The sequence below is a fragment of the Frieseomelitta varia genome, unplaced genomic scaffold, assembly GCF_011392965.1.
Source record: "Frieseomelitta varia isolate USP_RPSP 00005682 unplaced genomic scaffold, Fvar_1.2 scaffold_353, whole genome shotgun sequence".
Taxonomy (NCBI): Eukaryota; Metazoa; Arthropoda; class Insecta; order Hymenoptera; family Apidae; genus Frieseomelitta; species Frieseomelitta varia.
In genome coordinates, this window is record NW_025110094.1 from 605,815 (window position 1) to 630,419 (window position 24,605).

Consider the following 24,605-nt stretch of genomic DNA (forward strand, 5'->3'; position numbering starts at 1 on the left):
TTTTTACTTCCTTTCTTTCTTCTTCTCTGAGATATCGTCGAGATAGTAGCAAGGTCCATGGTTGTTAGTCAACGAACGGAGGCGAATCAATGCTCTCGCTCACTGGCAAAAGCGGAGGTGACTTCATCGCCTCTGGCTGATTAGAGGAGGAGCGCGGTAATTAATGATCGATCGGCGAACGAAGAAAACCGCGGGAACGATACGAAGAGGTCACCGACGATACACCACGAACGCGCTCGTACAAAGTGTAGTTTCCGCGGACGGGCGATAACGCGGTTTCGCTTCAATGAGATTCTCCACGATTTACGGGAGAAGGAGGGCGAGAAAGTTATTGCAGATAGACGCTTTTATTCGCCCCCCCCCCCCTTTGGCAAATAAAGTAAATACTCTCTCCTCTGTGTTTTTTCTTTCATTTTTCTTCCCCCACGGCTTCTCTTCTTTTCTCTTCGCGAAACGCTTCCGAATTTTTCTCTCGGCTATCCGCCGTTCCGGTTGTTGAACTCGAAAGAAACAACAACAAGTATTTTTGCACTTTTCAAGCTTTCTCTTTCTTTTCATTTTTTTTCTTTTTTTTTGGTTTTTGTTTTTCTTTAGCCAATCAGTAGAATCTAGAGAAAGCTTGGATTCGACTCGTCGCACTCTTCGAACGAGCTGAGAATTCACTAACACGTGAAATTCTGCGAAAGGATTCCAATTTTTTACAATCCAGGGAATTTGTTTATGTATTCTTCGTGTACGGATAAACGATAAAAGCTGGCACATGGTGTGAAGAAGGGAACGCGACCAACGAAAGTAACTACCCCTCCACCGAGATCGAAAATCGCTCAACTGCGTGCGTGTTGAGTGATGGTCCAAACAACGTCGATCAAAATCACCCGCACCGGGTGATGATCGAGTATTCGTAAGAATGGGATGTGTTGCCAGTACTCATAAGTAATGTCGTTTTCTTCAATTTAATAAATATTTAGTGACAATAATTTAACTTATCATAACATAACCTATACTCTAGTTAAATATATTATTAACCTACTGTAACATAACCTATACACTAGTTAAACATATTAACATTTAGTTGGTAGCTTACTGTTAAATTATATATTGAAACTGTATTGACTCTTGAATGAAATAAAATTTTCTACAGTGCCAAAAAAAAAAAAAAAAAAAAAAAATTACTTGTGAACACCCTTAATAGTTATTGTTCGAATAGGAATTTGAATGGAGAACACGTGTACTTGCTCATACAAATTAGGAGTATCCATAGGTAATGTCGTTTTTCTCAAATTTGAAACAATACCATCCAGTGACAATAATTTATTATGACATAACCTATATTCTAGTTAAATATATTAAAATTTAGTTAGTAGTTTACTGTTAGATTAAATTATACATTGAAACTGTATTGACTCTTGAATGAAATAAAATTTTTTACAGTATCAAAAAAAACGACATTACTCATGGTTACACCTAATTATAACATAACCTATATTCTAGTTAAATATATTAAAATTTAGCGCGCCTATTGTCAAATTAAATTAAAAATTAAATATTGACTCTTGAATTGAAAATTAGTATTGACTCTTGAATGAAATAAAATTTTCTACAGTATTAAAAAAACGACATTATTCATGGGTATACATAATTATAACATAACCTATATTCTAGTTAAATATATTGAAATTTAGCGCGCCTATTGTCAAATTAAATTAAAAATTAAATATTGACTCTTGAATTGAAAATTAGTATTGACTCTTGAATGAAATAAAATTTTCTACGGTATTAAAGAAACGACATTATTCATGGGTATACCTAATTATAACATAACCTATATTCTACTTAAATATATTGAAATTTAGCGTGCCTATTGTTAAATTAAATTATTGTTAAATTAAATCAAAATTTGAAACTGTATTAACTCTTGAATGAAATAAAATTTTCCACAATGTCAAAAAAAAAAAAAGACGACGTTACTCGTGGGCATCCTTAATAGTAATTTTCAGCAAAATCCGGGCGTTTTCCCTTTTCCGAGAAAACGCGGTGTGCGCGCGCGAACAACGGGTCAACGATTATAGCCGGCACGTGGACGAAACGAAGCGTGAAGAAGGGAAACGCAACTAAACCGAAAACCAACCTGCTCCCCTGCTCTGCCACCTCCCCATCCACCGTCATCGTCATCGCGGTGGCGGATTAAAACGCCACCGGCCTTTCCCATCATCGTCGAAAATAGAGCGATCGCGCTCCGATCCTGGACGGCGCAGATCGCCTAATTTTCTCTGCCGTGTTGTACACCGTGTGCCGAGGCGTACAATGCCGGTATTCTTTAATCATCCGCGTTGGACGTTTGTCCAACCGCGTTGTTTATCCGGCGCCGGCCCGGATTCCACAGCATTCCGAATGGCTTACCGAATTAGACCTCGATCTCGAGTTGCCCAGGTTGGCCAACTTGGCGAGAAACTGTAACCGTAAGGTAGGAGATTAAGAAGCCCACAATGGCGTTCTTAATCTTATCGACAGCCGATTTCTCGCGGAAAATATGAATGATGGGAGATGCTCTCGGACTCGAGACGAATGAAACGAGTAGTAAGAAGGCAGAGTGTGTGTGGGTGGAGGAGGGTGCGGCGAGGGTGGTCGAGGTCAATCGCGACGCCGAGTTCGCCAAATCTCTCTCTCTGTGATTGCGCAACGATTGGCGGAGAGATTGAAGACGGTCAGAATTGAGGGAAAAAGAAGAGACAGCGGTACGTGTTACCGTCCAGTGTAGAAAATAACGTCGTTTTCTGATACTGTGCAACCTTTTTATTTTCAAATTGAACGAAATTTGGAAAAAAAGCGACATTACTTACTTGTGGCGACGTTTAAATCGAAACTAGTACACCTTCTGAGACAGTCTAACCTTTTATAATGGACGGTAAGATTGTAGCTAATGACCCATGCAAGAGAATTGAAAAAAGAAGAACGAGTTAAATTGAAAGATGTTGTTTTTGTCAAATTGTTTGTGAAAAATGTTTATGATATTTTTAAAATTAATACGTCGTACACGATAATTGATCAATGGGAAGTATGATTTTTTCATTAGGAAAGATCATCGTTTATAGAAGAAAGTTCCTGGGTGAAAAATTAAACACAGTTTTTCTGACTTTACAATCTTAACAAAACTTTATCTACAACAGTTTATCTGACTTGCTATCTACAAAATGTCAATATCAGATTGATAATTCAAAATATGATGAATTAAAGAAAATATGAAAATAATATACTCGAATTAATGAAATAATTAATATTAATGTCCCGATTAATACACGAATTCCATGAAATCCAGTTGATGAAAAAAAAAAAAAATTGATTCATAAATTCTATCATTTATACAAAAAATATTTGAATAATAGGAAAATATAAACCTATTAAAATTGTAGATGATAATGCTTTTGTACCTTAAAAAAAAAACAATTTAAAAAATATAAATGACTTAATGTAATATAAAATCCTGACGTAGTTCAAAAAGTCAAAAAGTCAAAAGTTTTTCAAAGAGGAAGAACCAAATCATTCGACGAGAATCGATGTTTCGGAAACGTCTAACTTCGCTTGTCTGTGCTCCAACTAAAATTATCATCATTTTATTCATTAGTTTTTCCACTTTCCAGGTGACGTTTAGAAATCGGCACGCATTACCAAAAAAAAAAAAAAAAAACAATTTGAAACATTCGAAACGAGAAAGTTGATTTTGTTCCTTCCCTTGGCCCAGTCATGAGCGCGAGAAAACGATTACATCATTACGATTACGAGCTCGTGCTCGCGAGACAAAAATTCACGCGATTCCCCCCTGAAACAATAACAAGTCGCCGGTTTCGGCTCGATTTATCAAGCATCGAGCAGATAACGCGACGATCGTGGCCCGCGTAAACACCGTTTCAGCCGCATATTTTCGTCGAGAAAAGAAAAAGAAGAAAAAAAAGGAAAAAAAAAAAAAAAAAACACGGCGAAAAACGGAACGTTGGTACGCGAGTACTCGTCCCGATGTCGAAAACGATTTTTGCAGGTCAGGTTTTCGCGTTTCGTTGACCCCCCGAAATCAAAGGCGACGCCGGCTTATCGACGAACGAGTTAATTGCTCGCGAGCCAATTGCTGCCGCTCTTCCATTTAATTTTCAGCAACGACCAACGACCATCGTTTTCGACAGTAGTTTTAACCAACGAACGAGGGCAGGGGGGAGGAGGATAGTTGTTTTTTTTTTCATTCGTAGAAAGGTCGCGAAGAAATCATCGTCGCTCAACGTTTGCTCGATTCGTGATCCAACACATCCGTGCCGAAAAGCAGACGGTTCGAGAGAGCGAAATCTGTGGAAAAGCTGAGGGAAAACGCGAGGAAAGAGGGAAAAGACGAGTCGAAGGGAGGAGGAGGAGGAGGTGAATACGCGATAGGGGAGAAGGGAGAGAGAGAGAGAGAGAGAGTGATTATCTGCACGAGGGGGAGGAAGGAGACGCGTGGAGAAAGAGGGAGAAGAATGGGTGAGCGTCTGGAGCCAAGCTGGCTACTCGAGAAGGGGCTCGACATCGCGTTTACAAATCGAACTTGATTAGGTGGGGACAGCTGAGCTTATAAGACAGCAGAGCGGAGCCAACCAGACCAATAGTCGCGAAACGGTTAACGCGGTTAACGGTCTGCACGCTTCTTGAAAGAGAGACAGAGAAAGAGAGAGAGAGAGAGAGAGAGAGAGAGAGAGAGAGAAAGTTGATCTCCACCGAGATTCCTCATCAACCACCACTCGTTGACGTCGATCTCTTTGCCGATCTCGACCTAGTGATCAAACACAGGGGACCTCGAAGTACGAGAAACCGATCCGTCATCTTCCCGCCAGGAAGGAAAATCCTGACGATCGAGTGGCGAGTGGGAGCCTGATCACCGTCGCGCCGGTGAATAATAATAATATATTTGTATATAACCGGTATATAATCTCTTGCAATTGGACGCTACGGAGACCTGAGCAAACCCCCTGAGCAATTTTCATCCCCGTCATCATCACGCCCGACGACCAGTTGAAATATCTAGAAGAAGAGGAACAGCATCGTCAACGGCGGAACTTTCGATCGCGGTGAGTACGCAGCCAATTGTTGTTTGGTACAGGTGAAATAATAATGGTATACAAGTATAAGACGAGAAACGGCAACTAGTTTACTGCCATAAACTGGTGAAGTCACTCGGCTACTCGAGTGTTTTGCTGGTGACGCAGCCGAGGAATCAACTCGGAGGCGCAATTCGATCCACCGTGCCTCGTTGTGTCAAAAGTTAAGTCGCTCGCGCGTTGCGTCATGTGGCCGATCGACCGATTCGCAACCGCAGATCGAAACGGGGGGCGACCCGCGACGTTTCCACCCGAGTTTCCTCGCTCGCGGTCGAGAGACGTCTCCCTGATACGATTCTGACGATCGCCAGCCAACCAGTCAGATAACCCTGGAAAAATCTTCCACTACCGGACGAATCTGCACCGTCGATTGATTAATGGCCTCGATAATTCGTATCTGTTCGACCAGAGAGAGAGAGAGAGAGAGAGAGAGAGAGAGTGAGAGAGAAGAAAAAACACAAACTGGTGGAAATTAGTGGAGAGAAAGAAGGGTGGAAAGAGAAGTTTGTCCATGACTGTACCTTCGATTCGATGGAAATACTTCCTTGAATTTCAAGGTCAAACAACTTTTTCTCCCTTTCTTGCAACTTATATTCGACTCATCGCGAGAGTAAAACTTAAACAGTAAAACTTTCGAAAAGTGGCAAAAAAGTTTCGTAATCATTTAATATTGCCTGCGTTCTAACAGCGACTTTATGGTTCTTAATCAGATTTCGCCTGTATTCTGATTTATCATAGTTGTGGTTTTATCATCAGTGTGAGTCTAAATAATCAAGTAATAAGACTAATTGTTAACATTATTTGAAACGCAAACATTACATCAACGCGTCCAGAACCGTAAAGTCGCTGTTAGAACGCACGTATCCGCAGTGTCAAATGACGAAGAAGAAACTTTCTTGCCATTTTTCAAGAGAACCATCAGGCTGCGACCTATGGTTCCTTGGTAACATCATCCGCCATCGTTTAAACTTCCACAAGAAGCAATAAGAAGTCTAATTCATGTGAATTATACCAAGGAGTGTCAATTGACTCGGGGACGCCTTCAGAAATTTCTTCTTCTGAAATTCTTCTCTCTTCGTACAACGTTTCATTAATATAATTGCCAGCAAGTTATGAAAAGAGGAAATCCGTACTGTTGGCTAGATGACATATCATGTTCCCTCAGAACAGACGGTCGAGTGTTAAAAAGTTACGTTAATATTCCATCTACATCCTACCACTGTTTTTGGGAAAAATCCAGCAATGCAAACGAGTCCAAAAACTCACCGCCTTCGGAGCCGTTGACCAACATCTTCCTCAAAACGGCCGTCTTGTCGGTGTAGGCGTCGACCTTGGCAATGTCCCGGCAGACCCGCTGAAACTCTTCGAACGCATCGTCTCTGGTCGTCTTCTTCCGTTTTCGCCCCTTCTCCGAGGTCTCTTTTCCCGAGCTGGAGGCGTCGTCGGAGGACGTCGAGCTTCTCTTCGCGTTTTTCGATTTTTTCTCCGGCGAGGGGTTGTCCGTGGTAGCCGCGACATCGGTTGCTTTCCGTTTCCTCGAGCCGGGTGGTGATCGATTTGCCGCAGGCTTGGTTTTTGGAGTCTTGAACGGAGCTAGATGAAAAAAAGCGAACGTCGTTACTTGGGTTAGGTTATTTTGGTTACTTTATTTGGTACAGTAGTGCCCACTTAGCTAAACTACAATCATTTGATAACTATTGCTTCACTCAGGTTAAATGTACGTACGTGTCAAATTTAAAATAGTTTAAATGCATTTAGTTTAAATCAAATGTTGAAATTTTCAGTCTCTTCAACAAATTAAATAACGTAGTAAACAATACTGGAATCCGCTGCACGTGTCTGGTGTCGATGCAACAGCTGGCGCTTATCCCCTCTCTTTTCTACGGTGCCAATTCGCAGAATACACCTCCCCACTTAAGAGCCATGGTCCCGAACAGTGGACACTTAACTGGGAACTGCTTGCAGTCCCAATTCTAAGAACTGGTGAGAATAGCGACGGGCGCTTAACCTCTTGCGCCGGAATCACGCACGTCGAGAATATTTGGCCCAAAATTGCAATACTTTCCCAGTTTCAAGTATACTGAATTATAACCAAGGCAAAACAAATAATAAATTTATTACTCCTCAATAATTTCTATCCAGTGATATACCGATGAATTCAAAAAAGAAGACGAATTACTGTACACGGTTTGGTCACGCGTTATGATCCGCGAACCAGTTACTAGCGCAAAAGAGGTTAACCCCTTGCACTAGTAACTGGTTCGCGGACCATAACGAGTGACCAAACCGTGTACAGTAATTCGTCTTCTTTTTTGAATTCATCGGTACATCACTCGATAGAAATGATTGAAAAGCAATAAATTTATTATTTGTTTTACCCGAGTTATATTTAAATATACTTAAAACTGAGAAAATATTGCTATTTTGGGACAAAAAATTCTCGACGTAAGAGGTTAACCACTTGTACTGGCAACTGACTGCGGACCATAACGAGCGACCAAACCGTACACAATAACACGTCGCTTTCTTTTCGAACTCGTCGGTATTTCACTGGATAGAAATTATTAAAAAGTAATAAATTTATTATTTGTTTTGCCCGAGTTATACTTAAATATACTTAAAACTGAGAAAATATTGCAATTTTGGAGCAAAAAATTCTCGACTTGCGTGGCACGTCATTCCAGCGCAAGAGGATAACCACTTGTACTGGCAACTGACTGCGGACCATAACGAGCGACCAAACCGTACACAATAACACATTTCTTTTTGAACTCGTCGATAAGATATCACTGTAGATAGAAATTATTAAGAAATAATAAGTTTATTACTTGTTTTGCCTGGGTTATACTGAAATATACTTAAAACTGAGAATATATTTGAGAATATATTGCAATTTTGGTGCAAAGAATTCTCGCCGTGCGTGGCACGTCGTTCCAGCGCAAGAGGTTAACCACTTGTACTGGCAGCTGACTGCGGACCATAACGAATGACCAAACCGTACACAATAATTCGTCGCTTTCTTTTTGAACTCGTCGGTACATCATAAGATAAAAATTATTGAGAAGATGAATAAATTTATTATTTATTCTGCCCGAGTTATACCTAAATATACGTAAAACTGAGAAAATATTGCAATTTTGGGATAAAAAAAAATTCTCGACGTGCGTGGCAAGATGTTAAGTGGGCACTACTGTATCAAGTTTGCCCCTTTCCACGAATCTCAGAGTTGAAGATCAGACTCGATCGCACTAGAATCTCGAAGTCCTCTCAACACGAAGAAAGAGATCGGCAGTGAGATCGACTCGATCGTCTTTCGCCTGGCTGCTAAATGAATAATCGCCGCTAAACGAGAAACCAGTTTAATGCAACGTAAATCATCGACCGGCCGATCGTTCTAATAGGCGATAGTACCCGGACGATGATTTATCGGATACAATTTGTACACGCCGGATTTAATTGAACGGCAATTAAGATCGCGCTCGCGTCGCCGCCGCGTCGCGATAAGCGATTCACCGAACGGGGGAATGCGGGGTCTTTTCGCGCGATGGATATTGCGCGAATTTCTTTATCTACTCAGCGTTCTTTATTGCCGAGCGAAAAAAACCTATCGAAACCAAATTCGACTCTGCTCGGGGATCGAACGACGGAATCGGCGGCCGTCGGCGGCGGTCAACGCGTGGTAAATGCGTCGTCGTCGGGCGTCGAGATCACTCGATCTGGTGCTGGTCACTCGGAGAAATCGGGCGAATTTTCAACGTTCAAATATCTTACGCGAATTTTCAACATTCAACCTTGCATTCAACGTTCAAATACCTTACACGAATTTTCAAACATTCAATCTTACTCTCAACGTTCAAATATCTTGCACAAATTTTCAACGTTCAGCCTTACATTCGACATTCAAACATCTTACACACGAGTTTTCAACGTTCAACCTTGCATTCAACAGTCAAACATCTTACACGAATTTTCAAACTCCTCGATTCTACGAAGGATCGTGGCCTTGTCCTCGTCGCAGAGTTCCGACCAGCCGCTCACGTCTTCCTCGGGGTCGTCTATCCTCTTGGTGGAGGCCCTCTGCTTGGCGAACACTTCGAACAGGCAGCTCAGATGGTGCCACGCCTTCATCTTGCCGTCGGAGAAGGGATTCGCGACCAGCTTGGCCATCCTTATGGCGTCCCTTTCTATCGGGCACTTGCACTTCTTGCACTTGGCGCGTCCGGTCTTCGCCCGTTCCACCGCGAACGGCTTCTCCTCCTCGCTCCTCTCCTCGTCCGACATCCCCCGTCACCGGAAAATCGTCCACGAAAGCAATCTAAAACCGACCGAGAAACGAGCGTTTAGCCTCCTTCTGCTCTTCCAAACGTTACGTCAACGAAAGGTAACACCGGTCGAAATTGAAAGCAAACAGCGGCGAGAGTCGCAGTTGTCTGCCCCTCGCGTCACGCTCCGATCCCTTGATCCAGCTTAGCAGCTTAAACGAGGCGGAAACGAGCGTCGAATTGCTGTCTTGCAACGAGCGAAGCATCTCTCCGGAAAAGAAAAAAAGGAAAATGAAAGGAGGAACGGGAGAGATCAGTCCAGCGTAGGGAGTACAGGTAAACGCTCACGCAACGAGTAGTTGGTATCAAGAATCGGAGCGACGCTACGCACCATACCTTTCGACAGGTTCTCCATTGTACAGGACAACTATACCGAGTAGGGAGCGTAATCGTACTTTAACGCGTTTTATAGTAACAATGCTTCATCAATGATTTTTGTACGAAATGTTTCAAAACGAGGGTAAATACATAAACTTACGTAGTAAATTTTATGACAGCGACTTTCTCGTCGTTTGTCACTTTTTTTAGAACGAACAACGCAGTTTTTTGCTGCGCTCTTTCGATCATAACTATTGATACAAATAGAAGGGAAATGCTTAGCAGTCGGCACGAGGCGATTTTTATCCAAAGACTTGGTAATAATTTTAACCTCTTGCGCTGGAATGACGTGCCGCGCAGGTCGTGAATTTTTTAATCCCAAAATCGCAATATTTTCTCAGTTTTAAGTATATTTAAGTATAACCTAGGCAACGACAAATGATAAATTTATTACTTAGTAATTTCTATCCAGTGATGTCGTACCGACGACGGTCAAAAAGAAAGCGTGCACGAATTATTGTGCACGGTTTGGTCACTCGTTATGGTCCGTGAACCAGTTGCCAGCGCAAAAGGGTTAACAAAATTGTCACCGCGATACTTTTGCAAAATTTTCGTCTCATCAACGTTCAGGCGAAAGTCGACGATCGAAATGTCTCTCTTTGTTTCGAATTTACACAAACGATATAAATTCCAAAACTGATACGTCCAACGTAGGAAAGAAAAACTTTTTGTACCACTTGATGGTTTTCCTCGTAGATTCGATGTCACTTTTATCAACTACTCCCATCGAATAATTGCAGTCGACTACGCACGCTGGTCTGCGTATTATTTCTCGAGTTTGGAAATTCTTCTTGTTGGTTTTGACAAATTCAGCGGTGTGGAAAGTAGTTGGCACAAAAATATCACTCTTGCCGTACCATCTGATTGGCTAGTAAATTGTCCGATATTCGAAACTCGATTTGCCATTCATTCTAAGCACGTCCCTTCGATTTCTCTTCAGCGGCACGCGTGTTTGTTAGATTGTGATCAAAGAGAAGAGAGATTAACGTAATTATGTATGATGGACGATGATTATCGACAGACTTATAGTATCGAATGATTCGAAGTCAGCACCGTTAGATCATTCGAATGCAAGTTCAGCCGATCGATTCGAATTTTAAGGGTAACGTGACGCCGATGCTAATTCCAACGTTTATTAATGATAATCCAAAAGATTATAGAAGATTAATCCCGTATGATTCCACTCGTGCAAACGAGGACTACGCATCGGAGATAATTCTCGGAACTGCGCATCTCGGCAATTATCGCGATCGTGAGTTTATCGTCCCACAAATCACCTCCGCCTGATTGCGTCAATCTTCCGAACCTCCTTCGACACTTCGTTCCCAAAAAACACGCGACAGAAAACGCGCAAGGTCTCGAGTCTTTCACGTTGAAGGGAAATGGAGATCTAGAATCATTTGTGGTGCCCTCTGATCTTGGATCGAAATGACCAAAGGCAAACGAATCCGCAGAGGGGAAAGGAAGACGCGAAAATAGAATTACGACTCTTTAGTCCCGGCCATCTTGCCGGGCGTGCAATCGAACGAGACAAAAAAGAAAAAAAAAAAAAAAAAAAAAAAAAAAGAAACGAAAAGAAAAAAAAAGGGAGAATCGCGGAGAGGCTGTTAATTGAACGAGAGCGATAAGCTAAGGCGACGGGGGCTGTTGTTGCGAGTTTGGAGCGGCGATTGGTCGGCATCGATGTAGCATCGTTATCGAAACACCGATTAATAGTGAGGAGGGGGCGATCGTCCGTCTCTAATTCCCCCTGCTCCCGCGCGGCAACTCGCTTCCTCTTTTTGCGGAGAGAACACGACGCGTGGATCGCGAGACAACAAATATACTGCTGACAAAAATTAGGGGATATATTTCAAAATTGAATGTGAAGCAATAAAAGAAAAAAAGCGTTTGATTTTTCTTTTATTAACCTCTTGCGCTGGAACGACGTGACACGCACGTCGAGAATTTTCTAGTATATTTAAATATAACCGAGAGACAAAATAAGTAATAAATTTATCACTTCTTAATCATTTCTATCTATAGTGATATCATACCGACGAGTTCAAACGAAGAAGAAAGCGACAAATTGTTGTATACGGTTCGGTCACTCGTTAAGGTCCGCAAGGGGTTAACCTCTTGTGTTGAAATAACGTCGAGAATTTTTTAGTAAATTTAAATACAACCGAAAGACAAAATAAATAATAAATTTATCACTTCTTAATAATTTCTATGTATAGTGATATCATATCGACGAGTTCAAACGAAGAAGAAACCGACAAATTGTTGTATACGGTTCGGTCACTCGTTAAGGTCCGCAAGGGGTTAACCTCTTGTGTTGAAATAACGTCGAGAATTTTTTAGTAAATTTAAATACAACCGAAAGACAAAATAAATAATAAATTTATCACTTCTTAATAATTTCTATGTATAGTGATATCATATCGACGAGTTCAAACGAAGAAGAAACCGACAAATTGTTGTATACGGTTCGGTCACTCGTTAAGGTCCGCAAGGGGTTAACCTCTTGTGTTGAAATAACGTCGAGAATTTTTTAGTATATTTAAATACAACCGAAAGGCAAAATAAGTAATACATTTATCTTAATAATTTCTATCTACAGTGATATTATACCGTCGAGTTCAAACGAAGAAGAAAGCGACAAATTGTTGTATGCGGTTCGGTCACTCGTTAAGGTCCGCAAGGGGTTAATCTCTTGTGTTGAAATGACGTCGAGAATTTTTTAGTATATTTAAATACAATCGAAAGGCAAAATAAGTAATACATTTATCTTAATAATTTCTATCTATAGTGATATTATACCGTCGAGTTCAAACGAAGAAGAAAGCGACAAATTGTTGTATGCGGTTCGGTCACTCGTTAAGGTCCGCAAGGGGTTAATCTCTTGTGTTGAAATGACGTCGAGAATTTTTTAGTATATTTAAATACAACCGAGAGACAAAATAAGTAATAAATTTATCACTTCTTAATCATTTCTATCCGACGTGATGTACTGACGAGTTCAAAAAGAAAGCGACGAATTATTGTGTACGGTTTGGTCACTCGTTATGGTCCGCGAACCAGTTGCCAGCGCAAGAAAGTTGTTCTTGTTTAATGAAAAAAAAAAAAAAAATTCCTCTTAGCACTTCACATTCATTATGAAATGTCCCCTAATTTTTGTGAGCAGTGTATATCATCTGGAAGCTAATCGTCTAGATATAGCATTCTTTGAAAAACCAACGAGTTGACACTCGTTTGTACGAGAGCAAACACTCTCTTTCTTTCTTTCGTCCTGTCAAATGAAATAAACGAGCAGTTTGCAACTTCCAGGAGCCTTTAGGGATATTCTAGATTATTATGAATCGTTTTAAAAATATCCTAGATTATTATGAATCGTTTTAGGAATATTCTAGATCGTCGCGTTTGGCGGATTGGTATTCGCTGAGAAGTAGGAGAAAAGAATGACAAAGGCAAACGGTAGAAGCGAGCGGTAGATCCGAATGTTTTTTCGAAACAGATCGACGATACTTTAGGCGGGCAAGAGAGAGGGACGGGCTAATGGAAACGAATCGGAAAACGCGAATAAATCAAGGCACGCGCGACATTTCCATCGCGATTCGGATGTAAACGAACGCACATTTTCATCAGTTTTTAATCGTTGGCCGCCCCCTCGTTGGCTCGCTTCGACGATCGGAAATAACGTCCGGACGTTAGAACGTCAAAACGTCAGAACAACGAACGAGAAAAGGAAGAAACGCTAAAAAGAGAAAAAAAGAAGAAGAAATCACTCGAAACTCGACGACGACGCAGGCGAAAAATCGCGAGATCACGACGATCAATTGGCAAAGAGGCGAAGAAAAGTTTCGACAGGATTCGAAGACGCGAATCGGCTCGAGTTTACGAAAGGAAGGATAATCGACGTCGTTCGACCAATCTCGGACTCTGTACGGTGTAGCTCGCCCGTATTTCATTTCTCGCGCAAACGGAAGCAGCTGAAGAAACAGGCGAGAAATTTTCTGGCAATCTCCGTAATGTAACGCAGGCGGATCGATGGAAATTCGTTGCGTAAGCGAAGCGGGCTGAAGAATCAGCGGCGGCGGCGGCGGCGCAGCTGCGGCAATTAGGTAGCGCGAGCGAAAAAGGAAAAACAGAAAAAAGAAAAAGAAAGAAAGGACAGGAGAGAAAAAAAAGTTTCGAGGATACCCCTTCGTTTTGCTGAACTTTCGCCGGACGAAAGGTAGGAGCAGAGGATAAAAAGGGGGGGTGGCAGCGGGTACGTAGGCGTCCGTAGATACGTAGGATATATATCCTCGTGCTGGCGCGAACCTACAGGTGGTAGGAGGTGCTGGCTAGGTGGCGGGTGGCGGAGGATCCCTGCTCAGGGTATAATAGAGGGTGCAACAGCCCTCTCTGCTCACTCTCCCAGCACGCATCGTCGTACGTGCCAAAAACACGTCAACTACCGCCGAGTTCGCCTAGTTTAGCGAATAAAAACCAAGAAGAAGAAGAAGAAGAAGAAGAAGAAGAAAATTCAAGCCCCCCGCCGAAAGTGACGTCGACGTCGAGTGTTCGTTCGACCCATCTTCGGAGTCGTCGTTGCCCCCGAGAGCAGCTCGTTTCGAGGTTGAACAAGGTAGGATCAACAAGTGAATAAGTACGGTGCTCTCTCGCGATCGTCGTGATCACACGTGCCCGTGATGATTCATCGGGTATAGTTTTTCATACTCCGTCGTTCCTTAGTTTTCGTTACGACGTTTAAGCGAGCCGATTGATGAAGCAACTCGAATCGATTGTTAATCGTTTTGTTTACCGCGCTTTTTCAACGCGACGTCGAGCACGTAAATTCTGCGAACGGATACAATATCTCGAGCAAGATCGATGGCACGCTCGATCGCACTTGCAGCTGAAAAACGTTGATCGCCCCCGGTTACTTGGCAACTTTTTCGCGAATAAAAAGCTGATCGTGGCTCATTGTTTGCCCGAGTGAATGAATACGAGGCTTCACCGATGCGCGCAAACCACGCAGTGGATTTGTTCCTTTCAGAAAACGGAGCGAGCGAGCGGAAAGAAAAGAAACGAAAGATCTCGTCCAGTTGGAGCGTGGATGATCAAGCTTTGATATTAATCGCTGCATGACCGGGAAGAGATCTCCCACTTTTTCTTCTTTCTCGGTTTTAGTCAATCTTGAACTGGAGAGTTGTTTGCAACCCGTCGGATCGTTTTCTCAGCTCTTACGAAACACCAATTTTTAATAAAGTCTGTGGACAGAGTTTAGACATAGGTGTGGCCTGGCGATTGGCTAAGTTAATTGAGCGATCTTTTCGCTGGTATTTCTTTTCGGGAGGGAAGCAGTGAAAAGAGTGAAAAGAATTGCAGCAAAAGTCCGACTTTCGAACACTTTCGCGAAAGATTTTTATGTTTCGGCTAACGAACGCGCTCTGTGTGTAAGATTTGTAAAACTGTATTTTACATAATCGTAATATTATTCGAAGACTACACGCGAAAGATACGAATCCGTTTTCTTGTTTCTTGATTTTCTAATTTTCCAATATTTCACCCTTTGCACTCGACTTTCGAGTCCCTTCTGAGGGACTTAACTCTAGCTCGGACTTTCTCTTTTTATAATTCGCTGATAATTATAATGAACGTATACATATATATGGTACTGACAAGTAATGTCGTTTTTTGATAGTGTACAAAAAATTTTATTTCATTCCAGAGTTAACACAGTTTTAATCTATAATATAATTTAACAATAAGCACAGTAAACATCAATATGTTTAACTACAATATAGGCTATGTTATAGTAAGTTAAATTGTATTTTCACAATAGATGACAATGTTTATTGAATTTGAAGAAAACGACATTGCTTATGGGTATTTGCATGGTATAATGTCTAAACAGACGCTATAGAGAAAGCTATAGCAACGACATAAGAAAAATAACAGAATTTCAGAAAGAAGAAATTTCTGAAAGCAATCCCGAGCCAATTTACACTCGATAATTCACATAATTCGCATAAACTAGACTTCTTATTGCTTCTTACGAACGTTCAAAAAATGGCGGAAGATATTATTTTTCGAGAAAAATTGAAACTATGTACGTTCAACTTCTGTATGTTATACTTGTTCTAGCAAACCCGCAATGCACGTTGACGATTGCTTTAAATTTAAAACGATATCAAACGATGCTGGAAAGATATAATCAACAAAATTTCGTAAACCTAAACCTAACCTCAAATATGTGTTAACCTCTTGCGCTGAAATTACGCACGTCGAGAATTTTTTGTCCAAAAATTGCAACATTTTCCCAGTTTTAAGTATATTTAAGTCAAACAAGATAGGCAAAACGAATAATAAATTTATTACTTCTCAATAATTTCTATCCAGTGACATCATACCGAGTTCAAAAAGAAAGCGACGAATTATTGTATACGGTTCAGTCACTCGTTACGGTCCGCAAACAGTTGCCAGCGCAAGTGGTTAACCTCTTACGTCGAGAATTTTTTGTCCCAAAATTGCAATATTTTCTCAATTTTAAGTATATTTTAAATATAACCGAGGCAAAACAAGTGATAAATTTATTACTTCTTAATAATTTCTATCTATTTACAGTGATATCGACGAGTTCAGAAAGAAAACGACGATTTATTGTATACGGTTTAGCCACTCGTTATGGTCCGCAATTAGTGGTTAACCTCTTGCGCTGGAGTAACGTGCCACGCACGTCGAGAATTTTTTGCTCCAAAATTGCAACATTTTCTCAGTTTTAACTATATTTAAGTGTAACCCAGGCAAAGCAAATAATAAATTTATTACTTCTTAGTAATTTCTATCCAGTGATATACGAATGAATTCAAAAAACAAGACGAATTATCGTATACGGTTTCGGTCACTCGTTACGGTCCGCAATCAGTTGCCAGCGCGAGTGGTTAACCTCTAACGCACGTCGAGATATTTTTGTCCCAAAATTGCAACATTTTCTCGATTTTAACTATATTTAAGTGTAACCCAGGCAAAGCAAATAATAAATTTATTACTTCTTAGTAATTTCTATCCACTGATATACGAATGAATTCAAAAACGAAGACGAATTATCGTATACGGTTTCGGTCACTCGTTACGGTCCGCAATCAGTTGCCAGCGCAAGGTTAAAATACCACTTGCAATGCTATATCATTTTTAACCTAAATTTTTTCGTATTAAATACCACATTTAAATACCACACAAAAACTTGCATATACCACACAAAAACTTGCATATACCACACAAAAACTTGCAAATACCACACAAAAGCTTGCATATAAAAATTAAATATCATTAAATACCATTGAATGATTACTTGCAACGCTATATCATTTTATTTGAAGCTTGATGCTTCGTAAATAAATTGCTGGTACATGTTTGAAAAGGAGAGTTTGTCGCAAAGGAGGATTAAAATAACGACAAATGGTATGGTTCGATCGGATAGCGAACGTCGCCTTTGAATCGAATCACGTTTGTTAACCGATCGCCCACTGTATTTGCGAAAACTGGGGTCGTCAGGATCTCGTTCTGTCGAGTCTCGGTCTCGTGGGCGAGCCGAATTATGTAAAGTGTAATTGCTCGCGCCTCCCGCCTGATGTTATCAGTCGCCAAACGACTGATTCGGGTCGGGCAAGATAAATTACTCAGCGCGTTTGAATGAATTCACGCGAGTTTTCTCGGGTCATCGAGGATTATCCCTTGGCGCGATAAGAGCGTCAAGTTCGAGAGGAACGGGGTACGGAAGAGGGAGGGAGGAGGCTGTGGATAAGATTACGCGAGATCGCAAACAACGAGCCAAGTCCCGTTCATAGACCAATCATCGAGCAATTTCGCTCGTTGCTTCTTTTTTTCTCTCTCCTCCCTCCTCTTTTCTTTTTTTTTTTTCCTTCCACTCCACGCCAACGTAGCGCAAGAAACCATAGAGACAGATAATTCGTCGTTGCTCATGGATGACAAACGAAAGAGAAACAGTAACGTTTCGCGGTGGTAAATAGGGAAACTCGGTTTTATCCCGGCAAGGATCGATCGATCGACAACCAGTTGTCGGATTTAGCTCTCTCAGCCAGGTCTCTCTATCTCTCTGGTTTCGTGGCACTTTCTGTAATAATAGATTTGTTTGGTTCCCGAGTGCATACCGAGGAAGTAAAGGCTTAATAAATCAGACTAATAATACACGTCAGAATTCCGCGAATGACATCAAGGTTATGCTTTGAGATAATTAAGAACGTTTCTGGAACTCGTGGTGAAACGACGACGACGACGACGACATGCGGTTGTAGCGAACGCAATTCGTTTCTTTCCTTGGGGGAACGCGCGTGTTGTTCCTTGTGTTGCAACTTTTCTATAGTAAAAAAATTGCTTGCTAGGTGACCGATCAGAGAAACATTGAGTTGGCCAAAAAGTATTTCATTTACACACACAGACCTAATCCCTAATATAGTTAATACAGAATCATTTCTCCGGAACGTAACGAGTGGTTACGAGTGCAACGACGAGGTTGCATCCCTTTCAGAAATACGACTACACCGGAGCCCACGATCTACTCGATTTCGAAAAATGTTTACCCGAAACGATTACGAGAAAAAGAAACGAAGGGTCGAGAGGAAATCGAGAAATAAAGGAGACGAATCGACTAGAAAATCCTCTCTCCTCGTTTTTCTTCCTCTTCGTCCATCCCCTCCCCGTTTGCTCCCTGATCAGGAGTTTAGTCTTCCACGAAACCGTCAATCACGGAGTTTCGCGGCGAATTCTGATCCACCGTTATATCGCCGCTGTTTCCGATCATCGGCGCGCACACCTGACTCGAATCAATGATGATAGATGAAGAGTAAATAGAGACGGGAGTTCTTTCTGACTGAACAGCCGCGATAGCGCGTCACGTTGTTTCCCGAAACTTCCGAAATACGCTCCATCTTCCTCCAATACGAATGAATTTCGTTCCACTCTATCGTTCAATCTATTCGTTCGAGTACGTAGCGAGAAGCGACCTTTCGATTCGATTTCTCACGTCGATCTTACTAGACACCGAGTTTTCTGGGCCTGTAGTAATGCAGAAGTTCTACCTCTCGTTAACCACTTACCCTGGCAACTGATTGCGGACCATAACGAGTGACCAAACCGTATACAATAAATCGTCGCTTTCTTTTTGAATTCGTCAGTATGATAACACTGTAGATAGAAATTACTGAGAAGTAATGAATTTATTACATGTTTTGCCTGGGTTATACCTAAATATACTTAAAACTGAGAATATATTGCAATTTTTGGGACACAAATCTCTCGACATAAGAGGTTAATTACTTGTACTAGTAACTGACGGCGGACCATAACGAGTGACCAAACTGTATACAGCAATTCGCTTTCTTTTTGAGCACGTTGGTATGATATCGCTGTAGATAGAAATTATTAAGAAGTAATAAATTTATTACTTGTTTTGCCTGGGTTATACGTAAATCTACTTAAAATTGAGAATATATCGCAATTTTGGGAACACAAATCTCTCGACGTGCGTGACACGTCATTACAGCGCAAGAGGTTAACCACTGGTACTGGCAACTGACTGCGGACCATAACGAGTGACCAAGCCGTATAAAATAAATCGTCGCTTTCTTTTTGAATTCGTCAGTATGATAACACTGTAGATAGAAATTATTGAGAAGTAATAAATTTATTACTTGTTTTGCCTGGGTTATACGTAAATCTACTTAAAATTGAGAATATATCGCAATTTTGGGAACACAAATCTCTCGACGTGCGTGACACGTCATTACAGCGCAAGAGGTTAACCACTGGTACTGGCAACTGACTGCGGACCATAATGAGCGACTAAACCGTACACAATAACACGTTTGTTTTTGAACTCGTCGGTATGATATCACTGTAGATAGAAATTATTAAGAAGTAATAAATGTATTGTTTGTTTTGCCTAGATTATGGTTAAATATACTTGAAACTGAGAATATATTGCAATTTTGGAGCAAAGAATTCTCAACGTGCGTGGCACCACTTGTACTGGCAACTGATTGCGGACCATAACGAGTGACCAAACCGTGTACAATAAATCGTCGCTTTCTTTTTGAAGTCGTCAGTATGATAACACTGTAGATAGAAATTACTGAGAAGTAATAAATTAATTACTTGTTTTGCCTGGATTATACTTAAGTATACTTAAAACTGAGAATATATTGCAATTTTGGAGACGCAAATCTCTCGACGTGCGTGGCACGTCATTGCAGCGCAAGAGGTTAACCACTTGTACTGGCAACTGACTACGGACCATAACGAGTGACCAAACCGTATACAGTAATTCGTCGCTTTCTTTTTGAATTCGTCAGTATGATATCACTGTAGACAGAAATTATTAAGAAGTAATAAATTTATTACTTGTTTTGCCTGGGTTGTACTTAAATATACGTAAAACTTAGAATATATTGCAATTTTGGGAACACAAATCTCTCGACGTGTGTGGCACGTCATTGCAGCGCAAGAGGTTAATCTCGCGGTTGTGATTCTTTTCTTTTCAGCGATAAAGAGGATTAAGGGAATGACGGGAAGGTCCAGCACGAGACGGACGGGCCTCTGTCTGTTGGCACTGTTGTTGTCCTGCCTCTCCAGCGGCGGTTTCGTCGTTGGGGAGCCGGAACCGATCCCCTCGGAGCTTCTCTACAGCAAAAGCTTTATCAACAACGCCGAGAATCTCGTAAGTTAGCCAGCTTATCTCGTGTTTCACGATAAATGCGTATCGTCGTTATCGTATTTGTAAATTAAACGTACACACGTATACACGTCACAGATACTGCTTAATAAGCTGAAGCAAGTGATCGAGGAGAAGGAGGACATAACCGAGCGGGAAAAGACGCTGGACGACGTACAGAGGATGATCGAATCGGTGCTAAGAGCGAAAGCGAAGGACAATTACTCGGACGAGGAGTTACCAGCGCCACCGAATCCACCAAACAGACTAGCGCCACGCTCTGGGAAACGTACCGCGATAAGCTGTGAGTATCGTTTCATTTTTTTGTAATCATCTATATATGCCCGAATGACCGTCGTTTGGTACATCCGTTTCGAATCAATTCGATAGCAGATTCGAGTTGGACGTACGAGCGGGATCTCCCGGAAAAGCTGGAAAGCCCATCTCACGAACTTTGAAAGTATATTAACTGGTACGTGCATCGCCTCTCGATTTCTACGCGCCGAGAAATGAAGCGAAATCCTCTCTCCCCTTTCTTCCACGCAAGTTCCGCTCGAAGATGATCGAGTTAACAATCGCCTTTTATCCATCCATTGCCATCCGTGATTGAACGACTCGTCTTCGACAATTGAAATCGCGCGTCGCGTCGCTTCGTCGTATTCAACGGGCAGGCAGGGCCCGGGGAATTTTCGTGGAACTAGCAAGAAACGACGAGCGTCGATGGGAATCGAGAGGCGAGCCCAATCCATTGTGCCAATTGATCTTTTGATTCACGCCGGTGACGTCACGCCAGCGACGACTCGCTGCCTCGTTGAAAAACAAATCGCGGCGCGATCGATCGATCGATCGATCCACGGACGGACCGACCCGCTCCCGATTAATATTCGGCGCCAGACGAACTTCGAATCCCTTTCAGAATAATCGAATCAAGTCGAATCGAGCGATGCTTCTCAAAACGACGGTTTGACCTATACCAACTGACCATCATTTGTCTTCTTTTTTTTTTCTCTCTCTCTCTCTCTCTCTCTTGCCGCTGTTTAGATATGACCTTGTGCCACTTCAAGATCTGTAACATGGGACGCAAGCGACAATTGCACAAGTAAACGGCGAGCGAATCGTTCGCGGACGACGGCCAGGTCGAGAATGGTCGAGCCTCTCGCGCGGTGCACCCTCTGCCACGAAAACCTCCCCCTCCCGCGTGCAGACGAGAAGAAACGTGAACAGAAGCTGCTGCATTCGGAAACTGGGACCCGGCGATCGAGCGCTACCGAAACGCTCTCTCACTGAGATTTTCAATTCGACAGGCTTTCGCCAAATGATCGTGACCCTGACCCACTCTCTGACCTCTTCGACTTTGACTCGATGCTCACCGTAATTATATATAAATAATCCGCGCTTCCACTTTCGAACACCGCTTGAACACCGTGGCTCCCAACGTGGGACGACAATTCGAGAACGAGTTATTAACAGCGAATTTCACCTTAAGACGAGCTCAAGTTATACTATGAGTTTGTCAGGCACTTTGGTTTATCTTACAACAATTTGAATGATCGAAGCGTTGCGGAAGAAGCTTCCGTTAAAATTATCCTATATTTGTGCGTTTTCAGTATTCTCTTTTATACGTTTTGAAACTTTATTTGCTATTTTATTTTATTTTTTTTTTTTTTTTTTCTTTGATGAACGTCACGTTCTTTGGAAGCTTGAGGTTAATGGTCTTTTTTGGGCTTCCTCCGTATGAAAAGATTCACTTTGTTATTAATAAGAATTATGTATCACAGGAATAGGACATCAGGACTTTAGAAATATTTAGGTGAGGCATGGCCAAAAAATGGTTGGGAACCACTGGCTTAACCTCTTAGCTGTGCTTAACCGTTTTTAAAAAGTGCGTATCTACATTGTGCCGTTGGAACGACACGATGACGATTATACTCATCAAACAGAGTGTGTGCAGCTGCTTTAAAATTGAAAAATCGACGATTTTATTGTTTAACTTAACTGATATTGATCAACTGATTAATATTAATTGATAATAATTAATATTAACAGCATAAAAATATTTAGAAACGATGCAAAAAGAACTTAAAGAAAGTCTTAAAATATTCTTATATTTATGAATATGTTTCATTTTCCACCAAAGACTTAATTCGAGTAACAAATTGCAATTATTTTTCACGCACGACGAGCATACCCGTCGTTACACAAAACCAGTCGTGTCTAACCTCAAAATATTCTAAAATGTCTAAAATTCCCGAGTACGTTTCATTTTCCACGAAAAATGTAATTCGAGTAACAAATTATAATTATTTTTCACGCACGACGAGCATACCCGTCGTTACACAAAACCAGTCGTGTCTAACCTCGAAATATTCTAAAATGTCTAAAATTCCCGAGTACGTTTCATTTTCCACGAAAAATGTAATTCGAGTAACAAATTATAATTATTTTTCACGCACGACGAGCATACCCGTCGTTACACAAAACCAGTCGTGTCTAACCTCGAAATATTCTAAAATGTCTAAAATTCCCGAGTACGTTTCATTTTCCACGAAAAATGTAATTCGAGTAACAAATTATAATTATTTCTCACGCACGTCGTTACACAAAACCAGTCGTATCTAACCTCAAAATATTCTAAAATGTCTAAAATTCCCGAATACGTTTCATTTCCCACGAAAAATGTAATTCGAGTAACAAATTACAATTGTTTTTCTCGCACGACGAGTATACTCGTCGCTCACAGCTAAGAGGTTAAACGACCTTGCACGCTCACATCACCGGAAACGCATCGGGGTTGCAGCGGCGACGACAAGACACGACGAATGCACGCGTTTCGCTCGTAGTATTCAGCAGTATCAGTTCCATTTGCTCGAGGACACTGCATTCGCGGCCCGCACAATCGTTTTGTCCCGTTCGATGATGTACGAGAACACAGTAAGCTCAGTGGCTGATTGTCACAATCAAAACTGCAATTTTTAGAAAATGCTCGGACGTAAAATTAATGGACAGACGAACGCGAGAGAACAAAAAGAGGGAAGGGAAAAAAAAAAAGAGTAAGTTCTTAGAGAGTGGAGTGTCCTCGACGAGCCATCGATATAAAAAATCGAAATGGCGAATAAGTATTTATTCGTTAGCTTTAAGTGAGAAGGGTGCAAGGGCCGAGGCTCCAATATTCTCGAAACTGTCTTCTTTGAGGGAAATAACAGCGACAAAAGAAAAAGAAAAAGAAAAACAATGAAATCAATGGTAAGAGAAAAACGAAAAATTTCAATTGTATAAAAAGAAAAGAAAAAAAAAAAAAGAAATAGTTCTTCTAGTTAGCGAACAATTTGTTACGGCACTTGTTTCTTCACGTGTAAGTTCAAGCTACGACTCACAGAAATAGAATGTACTTAAGCGTTGCTTAATTCGCTAATTGTGATTTACGACCCTTTTTCCCAATCGCACGACAACCTCTCGAAAACTGAAACCACCGTGTCTCCTTTCTGTCCTAGAACCTCGTCAAACAAACAAGCGATGCGTTTAGTAGAAATATAAACAAGTATAGTTAGTAAAACGACCTACCGTTTAGTAGAAAGATAAACAGTATAGTTTAGTGGAATGCGAACGACAACGGGATCTCAGGTATAACAGAGACAGGGAAAAGAGTGATCGCCTGCACCCTTCGTTAAATTATTTATGATCGTTTCGTAAAAAAGGAACACGCCAAGTTTATATAGTCTTTTTATGCGTCCCCTTTTTATTTATTTAGCCCCGGTTGATTCGTTACTTTTTTTTTTTTTTTTTTTTTTTTTTAGTAGCTCCTAATCGAAAGTAGAACCTCGAAATGTTTTGTACGTGACTAGAAATACCGTCGATACCGATTTTTCTACAAATTTCATTTTTATTGTTTGTAATTTAAATACATTTTACACGTAGCTACACGTCAAAACATACCGTCGTACATACCGTTTATTTGTCGAATCGAACAGCTCTCACACGAGTGTGTATTGCTGTAATTAGAACACTTGGACTCTCAAAACTAAACCGAGTTTTAACAATGATTTCGTTGTATATGTATATATCGCGCCCCGCTTCCAACGCGCGATAAAT

General features: G+C 41.2%; 2 protein-coding genes across 2 annotated transcripts in view; one reads left to right on the forward strand and one right to left on the reverse strand.

Moving 5' to 3' along the window:
* Positions 1 to 24,605, reverse strand: part of LOC122530712 (DNA ligase 3) — a 45,623-nt gene that overhangs the window by 20,170 nt on the left and 848 nt on the right. The window contains exons 2-3 of the mRNA XM_043657915.1: positions 9,080 to 9,432; positions 6,384 to 6,710 (exon numbers count right to left, since the gene is read on the reverse strand). Of these exons, the coding sequence (XP_043513850.1) occupies positions 6,384 to 6,710; positions 9,080 to 9,398 (646 nt within the window). The 5' untranslated portion in view covers positions 9,399 to 9,432. The remainder of the gene's footprint in view (positions 1 to 6,383; positions 6,711 to 9,079; positions 9,433 to 24,605) is intronic.
* On the forward strand, positions 4,617 to 22,668 carry LOC122530741. The gene is made up of 4 exons (XM_043658004.1): positions 4,617 to 5,087; positions 20,347 to 20,522; positions 20,616 to 20,820; positions 21,558 to 22,668. The coding sequence occupies exons 2-4, from the start codon at positions 20,367 to 20,369 to the stop codon at positions 21,617 to 21,619; spliced, it is 423 nt and encodes a 140-aa protein (XP_043513939.1). The 5' UTR covers positions 4,617 to 5,087; positions 20,347 to 20,366; the 3' UTR covers positions 21,620 to 22,668.